Source organism: Nipponia nippon, unplaced genomic scaffold (genome assembly GCF_047370975.1).
Source record: "Nipponia nippon isolate SJK-2023a ecotype South Korea unplaced genomic scaffold, ASM4737097v1 scaffold_1, whole genome shotgun sequence".
In the NCBI taxonomy this organism is placed as follows: domain Eukaryota; kingdom Metazoa; phylum Chordata; class Aves; order Pelecaniformes; family Threskiornithidae; genus Nipponia; species Nipponia nippon.
In genome coordinates this window covers 129,921,350-129,935,008 of record NW_028262290.1, presented here as the reverse complement: position 1 = coordinate 129,935,008, position 13,659 = coordinate 129,921,350, and the positions used below count along the sequence as shown (strand labels likewise).

At 42.6% G+C, this 13,659-nt stretch overlaps 1 protein-coding gene across 1 annotated transcript in view; it reads right to left on the bottom strand.

Annotated features, from left to right (window-relative positions):
- The window catches only part of HIBADH (3-hydroxyisobutyrate dehydrogenase), an 85,603-nt gene extending 73,568 nt beyond the window's left edge, over window positions 1–12,035 (bottom strand). Inside the window, exons 1-2 of the mRNA XM_087751443.1 lie at window positions 11,886–12,035; window positions 3,259–3,419 (exon numbers count right to left, since the gene is read on the bottom strand). Coding sequence (XP_087607569.1) covers window positions 3,259–3,419; window positions 11,886–11,967 — 243 coding nt within the window. The 5' untranslated portion in view covers window positions 11,968–12,035. The remainder of the gene's footprint in view (window positions 1–3,258; window positions 3,420–11,885) is intronic.
- Between the last annotated feature and the right edge of the window lie 1,624 nt (window positions 12,036–13,659).

The following is a 13,659-nucleotide window of genomic DNA, read 5'->3' as shown; positions in this document are numbered from 1 at the left end:
TTTTGATACTAAAGGCACTTATGTAAATATATTCTCTTTTTTTATACAATGCTTTTATAAGGTCTCAGCATCAAAGAAAGCAAGGTATATACACATTGGTAAGAAATGCTGAATAATGTCTTGAAGGATTTCTGGGACACAGAATGATAAACTTCTTGATTTGTGTTTTACTTATTGTAAAATAAGTAAAAGAAGGGAAGACTGTATATATCCACTGAGCAAAGTCTCAAAAAAAAGTAAAGAAACTGGCATAGATGGGACTCAGAAACATGCAGTTTTTGTTTTGAAAGAATAAGTTAATACTACACAAAACATCTGGTATAACACACAGTTCTAAAAGGAAACATACTCTAGTCGAAAGAACAAAGGTTAGGAGGAATAAATGAGGCAATTATAAGCAGAAATGCTTCTATACCTGATTAGTTAATTTTATGACTTGCTTCCCTGGAGACTGGAGAGCCTAGCTCTTTATATAGGAGTATGACACCTTTGTCTTCAGTTCTGAGTATCTCTGGTTTGGTTCAGTCCCAATGTGTATTATTAGAGGAGGAGCGAGGAAGTAAGTAGCAAAAAAAGTGGGAGTTAAAGTGGGAATTGTCATTCTTGGCTTTTTGGTACTGTAACAAATATGACTGATAATTCCAGAGGAGACCTACCTACTTGGTTCAACAAGCAGCATACAAAACTTTTTTTTTATTTGGGACTTCCTGTCTCAGAAATAAAGTTGAATGATTTGAAAGCTATTAAGAAACATTAAGCATTTTGCATCATTAAGAATATGTGTGTAACTTTAAAAAAGATACCAAATACTAATTGCTGATGGCTAACATAGACCGTACTGGCTCAGAGTAGCAGCCCAGAAAGTTCTGTACATGTTCTGATACCTGCCAGTTCAAGCAAACTTTTGCAGTATGCAACTGGATAGGAGAGACTTTTCTTCATACTGGTCATTGGTTTATGCACTTCAATATGCGCATCTGCTTATATCTGTTCCAAAATGTTTCCCTATTTTTTTCTTTATATTTACGATAAGTCAATTAATAATTCTGTGTGCCTGAAATGCCATTCTCACTGAATACAATGAAGAAAGCTCTATTTTTACGCTGCTTTATGCATCAGATTACTTCAGTAACACTCTCAAACTTCCAAATTTGAGACAGGATTCAAAGATACGTAAACTGAAGCAAAGTAACTGTGTGACATATATGCACTCCTCTCTGTGAGAAAGAAAGTGATAACTATGAGGAAGGGGTAAGAGACAGTAGAGTGTGGAGGCAGCCTACTTGCTCCCAGCACTGTTCAGTATTCTCCCTTGTTTGTAGCCTTGCAACTTTCTCCAGGTTTGACCCCAAGTGGTTCTATATGCTCCTGCTCAGCCAGTTTTTCCCTTACTATTCACCATCAGCAGGCAGGTGGCTGCCTCCTGACACATACTACCTCCCAGCTCTTTACTTCAGAGGCTAAAGAAAGCGGAGTCACAGAACATGCAGACTTATGATCAAACATCCATCATACTCCTTAGTATGTACTACCTTAGTAGTAGCACTGACTTTAAACAATGGGCATTTGACAACATTTACTGTCTCTTAGGGGGGAATCTTTTCACCTCTATAACACTCCTTATGGATTTGCCCTACCAGCCAGACCAAAGCGAAAGCAGTCCTTGGAGCTCAATGTTTCTTCTACAGTAGTTTCTACAAGGCCCCCTGGACCTACAAGTTTCCAAGTCCTGAAAAAAAAAGCTGGGGTAGGATTTACACCTATAGATCAAGAAAAGGAAGTTATGTTCACATATTTTCTTTAAGTGTGTTTTATTTGTATTTAAGCCTACCCATGTATTCTCTTAGTGATTTACAATCTTAAAACATAGTTTTGGATTTATTTTTAAAAGCATTACGGTTCACCTTTAGTATCACATGTTAAGTCTTGCAGTGGGTGCCAAGGATTCTATTAGTATGGCAATAAGCTATCCAAATGGGCAGCCACAGCAAAGAGATCCCACTGCAGAACATGAATTAAAAATATAACCAATTGTTCAAAACAGACTTCCTTTCCATTTGCCCAGCCTCTTATTCAAGACAGGTCTGGTTCATGCCTGAGGGTCTCAGCTGCTTTAACAAAATAAAAACAGTAGCTAGGAAAACAAGCTGAAAAGCTTACATTCCCACCTAAGGTCAAGATTCTGTAATTATTCAGGGGGAGCTGCAATTAATTATCAACAGGTGCACTTTATCATTTTATCTTTGGGGAATCTTGACATTACCTCATTATTTAAAACAGCTGCGATTAGCTCCAACGGTTTAGACTTTCAAATCATACAATTCCTCTATCTAGATCTACCTACAATTCCCTTGCCACCACTGGAAAATTTCATCCTATCCTCTACACTGTCACATCAGAGTATTATTTTTGCATTGGTTTCTCCTTACTTGAGTATATTCTTTTGTTTCAGTGTTTTATGCACCTATTCATCCAACCACAACTATCTAAACTACTGTAGCTTTGAAGTATGTCAAAAATATTCAAATATGTTTCAGACACTTAGAAAAGACAGTCCCAACCATCTGAGAGACTGAATGGGTTTCTGGGTGTATTAACGGATCAACAAAAGCAATAGCACTGACTGGAATGGGGCCAAGATTTCACAGAGTATATGGCAGAAAGGTAAACCTCCTTACTGTGATCAATTTCCTTCGCTCCTTTTTCCTTTTCATTCTTTCCTCTTCTCTCACCACAACCTTCCTCACCTCCAAGAGAATAAGCACTTAAATAATTAGATTTTTCCCCTGCCCCTGAGGACTACACCTTGAAGCAGCAGGAAAGCTCATATGTCCCTATAACCCTTACAGCTATGCCAGCAGGAATTTTTAACTAGGGTCATCTAACCTGAAAAGGTCAAAGTAGGAACCAGATGAAAAGCAGCCCACTGGCCATCTAGACCTCGGGGAGGAGGAAGCAGGAGAAAGAAGGAGGTGAAAGAACAGACCATCAACCTACTCTCATAAAAAGGGGAAAAAAAAACAGCTAGAGAAGTCTGACAAGGTAGCAATTCTGGCTAATGGCATGAAAATGACTCAGAGTAGAATCACAACTTTGCTCCAAGCGCAACCTCCCAGGTTCAAATTATGTTCACTAGGCTGTTTTAGTTCCAATTGTGATCTTAACCAAGAAAAAAAAAGATTCTTTAAAAAATATTGCATGCAAGAACCATTCAATACATACAGTTATTGTTGGAATAAAGAAAGTTTATTACTATACCTGAGCACCCAAGTCTTGAAATTCTTTGCAAGCTTCTGGGAACACATCATATGCAATAACTGGATATCCATGTTTTACCAGGTTTTTTGCCATTGGATTTCCCATGTTACCCAGCCCAATGAATCCAACTGGGGTTTTGGAAGCCATTGCCCTAGAACACACTGATTTCAAAACAATAAATATCAATATACTTGTATTTTAGAGCTGTGCGTAACAATGATGTAACGAAAGCTAGCATGTAATCTGTTTGCACCGATTTAGACAACTTAAATAATTTAACTTAAAAAGGGCAGAAATGTGATTCCTATTCCACATAATTTAAACCGTACATTATACCTCACATTGAGCCACAAATACCATCCCTGAATGAGTTTTTACATAGCAAAGAAAATTCTTTTAATTAGGAAAATGTAAGTGTTTCAAAAAGTATAGTAATAATCAAACTTGAGCAACATTCCTGAAAGCTAAGGTCTGAGTTTCAGTCTGAGAAGAGCTCAAACACAGACTTAAAATATGCAGGCTCGTCTCTGTTCTGTTATGTGCCTAAATACTAAAGTGGAAATGCAAAATCAAATTTTATATACATTTTACAGACTTATTTTACTTACTTGCAACTTTGGTTGCAGCCCTGAGATTTAGCACCTGTTCTCTAGGAATGGACTGAGGCTGCCACTTTATGTCATGCAGCGCCTCACAGATAATAACTGGACTCCTCTGATCCTGCACCCAGATATAAACCACTAACCTAAAAGTAAAAGTCTCAATAATAAATCATTGCCAGTTCTTTGAGCCATGTAATGAACTGCACTATAGTTTAAAAACAAATACGGAAAACTAGAACAAACTAGAGTATAAATACAAAATGATGAAGTCTTTACAGGAATAACCACTGTATTCTCTCTGCTGTACTACCAAGACAAACTATAAAGCATAATCTACAATCTACAGAAAACACTATAGTTTCAGTCAGTTACTTTTTACAAGTAGTTAGTGAGTATCAAATGCTGGATTGTAAGTAGCGTTGCACGCATATCAAATGCTGGACAGTAAGCAGCGTTGCAGGCATCCATCTACTGCAATCACTGTCTCGTCACTCCTTATCCAAGGGCAGCACAATTTGGCAGTGCTGAGATTTCTTTGCCGATTACAAAAAATAATTTCTCCTTTATGGCAAAGGAAGAAGTTACAGAAAACAAACACTAAGGCATGTGGCAACTAAGCAGCCAGAAACAAGGCTAACTAACTATGGAACTACTGTAACTCTGAAGCGCACATGCAGAAAATGTGCCTAAGCTGGATGTAGACTCTAAGAGGTCTCAATGCTTAGCAAAGAATCCTCTCTAGGCCAATAACACTTGATTAATCATTTTAAAGTCTTTCTGACTTTAAGCTCCCTCTTAGCCAGCAATGGTCATGCTCTTTCATCTGCAGCACTATTTTGGAAGTGCCACATTTAATAAATCAGGTTCGTTGAGAGAACTTTGGTCTGAGACAGTTTCCACAGATGCCTGCAGCAATTACGTAGCTAGAGAAGCAGCACAATTTAAAAGAAAACTGCACTGGGAAAATGCTTAGTGCAAACTGAGATAAGTCAGGAAAAGAGCACATTGCTTTCTTAAGAAGTGCTAGATGTCAAATCTAGGAAACAAATTAATAAAGAGCCTAAAACACCATCATCAGCCATAGTAATCGTCTTGGAGTCTTTTCTTCTCATAGTTTCTATGAGTCAGTCTTCCCTAGTACCTCACTTACACTAATGTAAAATTGCTCCTTTTGCTAGCCTGAAGCTTCCAGCTTCCTGTGGAGGCTCAAGGCCTGGTTTTCAGCATCCTTCTTTCTCTGCCCCTTAATACCAGTGGATCTTATGTATCTTGACTTCAGTAAAGCTTTCAAAACAGCCTCCTCTAGTACCCTGGTAGCCAAATGGGGAAAGTATGCACTGGATTGGACTGCAAGACTGCCTGATGGAAGAAATATTGTCTGGCTGTTGCGCTTAAACAACAGTGATCAGTGGTTCAAAGACTGGCAACAGTCAGTTATGTGTGATGTTCCTCATGGGTCAACACTGGGGCTGCTGCTGCTTAAAAATTTCATCAATGACTGTGATGATGGGACATAATCACCCGCAGCAAGATCACGTATGACACCAAACTGGGGGGAATGGCTGGAAAACTGCAGGGCAGGGCTACCATTCAGAAAGACTGGAGAAGTGGGCCTCAAGAAGTTCAACAAAGACAAACACAATGTCCTGTATTTGAGGCAGGAGATGTCATTGCAGGCTGAGGACTGGCTAGACAGGTAGCAACTCTGCAGAAAAGGACCTGTGGATTCCCATAGACAACAAGTTGAGCGTGAGTCAGTCGTGCATCCTGGCAGCAAAGGGTTAACTACATACTGCCCTAGATTAACAAGAGCATACCCAACAAGTCAAAGAAATCGGTGATTCCACTCTACGCAGCACAATGCACAAGAGATGTGGTCAAACTGCAGACAGCCCAGCACGCATCAATTAAGATGACTGAGGAGCTGGAGAATATGGCGTATAAGCAGAGGCTAAGGGAACTGTCTTTGCTTAGCCTGGAGAAGCAAAGGCTAATCGCAGTCTTCCACTACCTACAGAGTGGGAGGGAAGAAGAGTTACAGAGCAAATGAAGCCAGGTTCTTCACAGAGAAGGACAATAGGACATAGAACGATGGCCAAAAGCTGCAGGATGGGAAATTCCAGTTGGAAATAAGAAAAGCATCCCTGATGAGGAGAAAGGTTTTGCACTGGAACAGGCTGCACAAGAGAAGTGGTGGAACCTCCATCCGTGGAGGAACCTTGGAGCACCCTGAGCAACCTGATCAAGCTTTAAAGTTGGGCCTGCTTCCAAACGTCAGTTTTCTTTGTTTCTGTGAATTCCAACATCATCAGAAGCATAAATCAGGCTACCATGTTTAGGCTCATTCTTGTAGACTCTTCACTTTTATCCTGATCTCTTCTTTTCTCACACCATCTCATGGACATCTAACCAGCACCTCAAACTAAGCATCAAGAAATCTCTTAATCATCTTCAGAAAACTTTATACTTTTTTTCTATATCAGTGCTGACACCAGCAGTGATGCCTGTCACTCATAGCTACAACCTAGAAGACCCATCCATGATCTGCTTTAATCTCATTGATTCCTCCTTCATCATATCTGAGATCTCAGCTACTTCAGAACCTGGCCACCTGCCTCAACTTAACAGATACAATCTTGCCTAGATCTTCACGGAAATATTGGGAACTGAGAAGGACATTTTGCCCATGCTACTTTCTGTCACTGCTTCTCTGCATCCTGCCTTACTTTTCCCTACCATGTCACATAAGACTGCTTTGCTTTGATGACTTTCCATGGCTATCATCACATCTTAGTATTAAGACACGAATTGGTAATTGGACGGCAATGACAGGCCTACTGCTAACGAGCATTTCTATTACTTCTCTAAGGCAGCTCTTCACAATGTAAATATCTATGAAACTAACTCATTCTTCTACTATAAGGCCTTCCTTACAAGTCTACATTTTGCAATATCCCCAGAAGGCATAGCAACAGTTAGGCTGGAATACGAGGCAACATGCTGATTGGTATTGTTTTCTGTCACTGTATTCTATTATTTCCCCTTTTGTCTGTCTCTGTTGATTTTCTCTTGTCTTAGTTCATGAATCAGGGACCATTTTCTGTTCTTTGCTAACTAGAACATATTCAAATCCACAGGAATTGGGACCTGTTAGAGAAATAGTCCAATTCCTGACTCAGTTTGACTTCTCAGTTTGGTTTAACTTCTCACAGCCCAGTGTTAAATTAGCCACTTTAAAATGATATAATTTGATTATGAGCTTTGAAAAACCTTCAGATCCCCAGGTACTCAAATACAGGAAAACCGCCTTAAAAGACTGATGAAATTACCTCGCAGACATACCTAATAGAGCTGATTTCAATTAAATTTGAATCAACTGCATTTAGAACCATGGCATATTTTTTAATGACTACTGAAGACACTGGGGGTTTGCCAAACAGAGGATGTTTAAGAAGACACGATTTTTCACATCTTCATATTAGATGAAACTCCACAGGTGCTATCATGGAAAGTGATGTCCAGCTTGGATATCTAGGCACTGTTTACCATTTGATACATGGCACAGGCTCGGTTTTGAAATAACTGTATAATTCAAACATTTAAGGATTGATATTCTGCAAACCCACATACACGTTCGCTTAACTAATCCCATCAATTGTATAAGCATTTGCAGAAACTGTCCCTGTGGTATTGAGTCCATTTTACTTCAACCATAAAATCTACAGTAACCTGCTACAATCACACAGCTGGAAAAATGCCCAGTACACATTCAACTTCTAACAGAGGGCAGAACATCAGAAGTAGGAGCAATAGAAGCTACTTTTAAAATAATCACTGATACAACGTGCAACTAATTGTCCTTCGCTGGAAACAGAACGAGCAACACGGGTTAATCTACAGATCAAGTTAATTGTGAGCAAAACCAGCTACAGCTACACTGACTCCAAAGAATTTGGGCTTTTCCCAGGGGGAATGTGCGCTCGCAGAGCCCCATGCCTATGAAGACTCCATTGATGAGGGGGATCAATATATGACCCCCTTGCCATATTAGGGGCTTACAGACAATGCAAATAAAAATGTTTTACTTTGAAAAGTCAGCCTACAATAAAAATACTTGACCTAACCTAAAATTTCATGAGAATTTTACCTTTAAAATAATTTAATGAAAAAATCAGCAAGTTTATGAATCTCTGAATGCCTTTTCTTGAACAAAATACATCCATTAAGAGAGTAAATTCAGAAATTAACAAATTGCAATCCTGTCCTTAGAAAAACTGGCCTGTCAGTGACCTAGAACTTGTCTTTTCAAGCTTCTATGTAAGGATACTGAAAGCAATTTTCTTTTTAACCTGAATGATGACAGTTACAAGTTTAGATCATTTCAGATGTTCACATTTCATCTTACACTATTTCCCACAGTAATGACTCCTACGGTTTCAAGAAAGAATTTCAGCTCCAGTGGTCCCTTGAATTCACTGCAAATACTAGACTGCACAGACATTATAATATGCAGTGCAGAGGACATCTCTGTGTATTCAAACAAAAAGGAACTAATAGCTGGATAGGACCACAGACAGTAGAGCTGGGAAAGGTCCAATATGCTTGTACTCTGAAGGAAAGCACAGTCTAACCGGCCAAGAACAGGACTGAGAAACCAGTAACTCTCAAATTGTAATCTCAACTATATTACTTACTTTTTGGCTTTATAAAATCTATTTTGAACCATGTTCACCAAAATGCCTAGCTCCTGGGATGGAATCCCTAGCTCTACAGTCAAATGAAACGGATAAATCTGGCGCAAGGGATAATAGCCTACATATTCCTGTCCCATATGAACTTCCTATCAGAGCGGTTGCAAGTCATATTAATATTCAGTGAATCTTGAGCTTTTTTCCAACTCAGTAGGTGAGATTTAACAGGAGCATGGGAAGATGCCCAGAGGAAGCTCAACTACTGAAGCTGCTGGTTTTGCTCAAGGCTTTATGAGAAAATACAGTTGCATATGAAGTAACTTGACAAGGAGAGGGAAACATGATGACAATTAAATTTGAGACATTAAATGAAGGATTTTGCCACTGATTTAGCATCTTAAATTCTGGTACAAGTATAATAGAGGACACCATCCCTTTTCTCCTTCCTGCTTTGAAAGAAAGGATCAGAGAGAGCTTCTGTGTTTTCTGCAGACTTCTCTATGGAAACTCAAAAAACCTCTACTGAACTAGATCCTGGAGAGAACTCGATGGAGAAAATAGAAGTTAGAGAAGCCAGCTGTACATGGGCAGAATCAGGTCTTTCTGCTTCTAGAAGCTTTTGCCAATGGAATTTAAATTGCCCCAGGGTCACAGGCTTTTAAAGGTTATGCAGTGATTTTGAGAACTGCACTCTGCCAAAATCATAATTTAAGAAGATTACATTTGGCCAGCTTTACATTGAAAACATCCCACTTGCTTTTCCTTGCCTCTGTAAAGGTCTACTGATGAAAAACAGGCATGCTATCTTGTAACGGTCAGAGTCTTCTTACCTCATTTTTCTTATCTGTAGCTATACCTCATTAAACATTTGCTAATACATTAAAGACAAAAACATGTAGTATGTACTTTTCATCTAAAAAGAATATCAAATGTACACTTGATCCCTTAATTAAGTAATGTGTTGGACTTCAGAGCAGTAGGCCTTTCTGTCATAATCCTTGCTTAGTAATTAATGCTTCTCTGCACCAGAGCATGGAATCATTCGACAGTTCAGAGCTCCTGCATCAACAAAAGTACTATTTAACTATTAACTGAATGGGTCTCTACTATTCATCCAAAACTATTTGTAAGGACATTTTCGTTCTCTGGAAAGGTACTGTCTTCTTTGATGAACAGCTCCCTCAGCTGATGAATCTTCATTCACCAGAAAATCTTCCTTTCTCAGCCATGATACCTCATTAGCCCCCCCCTTCATCCTCCCTAGCGGTCCCCAAAAAGGATTTCTCCACATCCATCAAAAATGTATTTTTAAGTAAGGTTATATGCACCCTCTCCATGAAGCAACTTTGCCAGCGACTGCCAGCTGCAGATCACAAGACTATATGGTCTCTATCCAATTTGCTAATACACAAACATACATACCCAAGATGCTTCTCCAAAATCTACCCTCAGCTATTTTCCTCCTAGATGATTTAACAGCCTCTGGTATAAACATACAGAAGAAACAATCCATCATGGTCTACTCCAGCTTCAAAGAGCAACTGACCAAGTAACTAAGGAGCATTCAATAAGTGAAGGAAGACAGCCTGCTTGCTAACCAAGCAGTGGTGTTGGACAGCTCTCAGAGCTGGCAGAGTTCCTTCACTAGGATGGCGTTTCTCTCAGAACGACAGTTGATGAAATCACTACTCAAAGGACAACTTTTAGACTACTCAAAACTAAAGAAAAGGATGGCAAACCTAATAAACGCATCAGAGATGGGGAAATCTTGACATACAACTAAGCAGTAGAGCTTAGCAGTTAAGAAGGCTTAATCCTTAGACCTTCATCCCATAAACACTTCTCAGAGTCAACAGGACTTTCAGCGCAGTCACTACTGACTAAGTAAGTCAGAGCTTAAATGCTGTGGGTGAAATTCTGTTCTATGGAAGTTTCTTGGGAGAGTCACAATTTCTCCTCAGACTTAGTCACAGTTTCTCACTAAGGTCTTCAGGCAAAGGCAAACTACATTTTTCAACTTTAAGGGCCAGTGTAGTGTTCTGGGTTGCTTTCCACACCAAGAAATGAGATCCCTTCCATCTTCTCTACATTAAACATGACCATTGGAATATTGACCAAGACAGTGGATTTCAAAGCTCTTATCTGACAGCTACCATACACAGAAAGTTCAAAACACATTGAAAGCTACTGCTTTCAATTGTGGTATCTCAAAAGGTACTAAATACACAAACAGGTCTCCTGTATTTAACTTTACTAGCACATGACCAATATGCCTCCTGCACCTGAGCTATTACTTAGCACAACACCAGAGCTGCAACTATTAAAAAAAAAAATCATGCATTAGTGGAAGAGAGACAGTCAAACAAAAATAACACTGAAAGCTAATTTCAGAATTAAGTGTCAAACACTTTTTGTTGATCAGTTTAAATGAGGTTTAAAGGGGAATTACAATTTTTAAGAAGTTACTTACCTAAAAGTAATTAAATAATTCCTGAAACCCTTTGGTGTCAAGATTTTAGAATCATATACCATTTAAAATAATATATTTCTTCCACTTCACTACTTGAAAAGTCTTCGCCTATTGGTCTGTTTGGAACCTAACTACACAGTAACAAACATGAGCACCAGACTGCTATCAAAATGACATTGAAAAGACTACTGAAGATATATTTGCAATTACCTACTTCAGCAGCTAAAATACTTGGAAACAGTAGCGTGATTTCCAAGTTAGAAAAGGGAAAAGGTTTGAGCTCCAGTTCTGCAAGTTCACTTGCACGGACGGGAGATTTAAAGGTCCTTCCATCGCCCATGAATGAACCATATGTGCCAGTGAGTGCCTGCGGAGCTGGAACAGGAGGACGTGCTGCTTTCAGTTTTTTTTACCTTCAGTTTAAGGAAAATAACCGCATACAATGACTGAGAGGGCTGAACTGCCCAAATCGAGGCGACAGGTACTGCTAACATGCCACCGGTGCCACAGGAAACACTTGTGGGCCCTGATAATTTCCAGGCATACTATTTTAAGCAAATGAGTGAAAACATTCACTGAGCTAAGCCGCTCCGAAGCTCCGGTACGGCCTCAAATAACGCGGGAGCGCGCCGTGCCAGCGGTGGCCCCCCCAGCGCTCCCCGGGGGGTCCCCCACGGGGGCGCCGCACGGCGGGGCGGCTCCAGCGCCCGTCGGGCGCGGAGGGCCCGCGGCCGCCAAGGACAGCGCGGCAGCGGCGCTCCCCGGCCGAGCCCCCTGGGAAGGCCCGGCCTTTCCCCGCCCGGCGACGACCGCCCGTCGGTCAGAGCGGAGCCGCTGGAGCCGAGGGGAGGGGCAGCTCCTTACCCATCGCCGCGCGGGCGGCGCGCACCCGCCGGTGCCACCGCCACCAGCCCGCAGGTCCCCCGAGCACCACCGCCGCGGCCATGCTGCGCCCCCGCGCCGAGTGACCTCCGGCTCGCCGCCACTCGCCCCAGCACCTCCCCGCCCGCCGCCGCCGCCGCCCGCCACCGCCCGCGCGCTGCGAGCGGCAGCCGCGGCAGCCAACCACAGACGCTCCTTGGAGCGACCCAGCCAATGGGAGAGCACAGTCTCCTCCCCGCGGCCGGCCGGCCCCGCCCGCCGCCCCGTGACGGATGGGGCCGGCCCCGCTCCCCGCGGCCGGAGGGCGGAGCGGGGCGGGACGGGGGCCGGGCAGGCGCTGGGGCACCTTATTGGGGCAGCGGAGCTGGCGGCGGGGCGGTGGGTAACCGTATCCCGCTGCCTACGGCTCCCTGGGGGGGTGTTTCCCTCCAGCCCTCCTTGTCTGCGCCTGCCCGCCGCGGCCTCCCCTTTCTGCGTCGCCGCCAGCAGGGACGCTTGGCTGAGGGGAGGGAGGGAAGCCAGAGCCGCTTTTTTGGCGGAGGCGGTTTGCGGTGCGAGGCCGGGGGACGCCCGTGTGGGCGCCGAGGTAGCCGCAGCAGGGCGCAAAGGACGCCCACGAGTGAGGGAACAGGCCGCCTCATACCGTTTCTGCCTAGGCAGCTGGCGGGTGAGCGTTAGAGCTCATGACTGGCTTCATCCTGCCCGGAGCGCCGTTCCCGAAGGCCGGACAGAGGGTTTATCAACATCGATTAGACTGGTGTTTGAACAAGCTCTTAAGAGCTGTGCTGCTCGCCCACAGCCTAGCACCTGACGGGACTCTGAGACGTTGCTGGCAGTCCGGGGAGAGCTTCAGGCCCTGCGGGGGCCTGAGGGGAGCAGGCCAGGCTCTGAGGGAGGGCAGGCGGGAGGCAGGCGAATGCTGCCTCCTCAGAGCAAGGCTTCAGCTCCGGTCCTGCAACTGCCACATTCTCTCTCGTGAACAAAATAGTTAATTTCCTGACAGCAAAACTTGCCTTAATTTGTTACGGAGGAATGCTGGGTCATTAGGTTACTCTTTCCAGGTCAGAGCTTTTTTTTTTTTTTTTTTTAGCTGTTAGGTAGTATCATTTACAGACTTCTGGGAAAATGTAGTCATCAGGAATAGACCTCAGGTCTCTCAGAGTCAGCTATTCACTCAGTTATATGTTAGCACAGAAAGAATAGGCTCGATATATGAACTTGGCTCTTCTCTCAGTGCCACACTATATTTTTGTATATTTGCCCCTATGAAGCAATGGATGATACACATTTAAATTAACCCAGCTCAACATAAAGGAATTTTGTGGGCAGTGAAGAAGGCTGTGGTTATATCATAGCTTTACTCTGGCATGAGTGAGTGCTACCACTCAACAGGCTGATCTCATACTGTCACCCAGTTGCTTCCTTGTCTCTCAGCTGAGCACTAAGAGTATGATTTGAGAAGAAAAAAAGATGCTGCAGCTAAGGCAATGGAAAGAGACACAAAAAAACCCCAGAAACCGTTTCATTTGCTAGCGTTTTGCAAAGCATTTGAAGCCCCGGAGACTCATATATACCGATATTTTCATAAGCTCTCTTGTCCCTTACACCGTCCCATTTGAAGTGTGCCAAGTGAATGAAGCTACTGAGCTATGTTTACTTTTCTCTTCAGTGGTGACGAGGTTGACAACCATCTTGAGCACAAGTTTTGTTGGGATGAGAAGAGGTGTGATTCCTCACTGATGCAGCTATGCTGGCA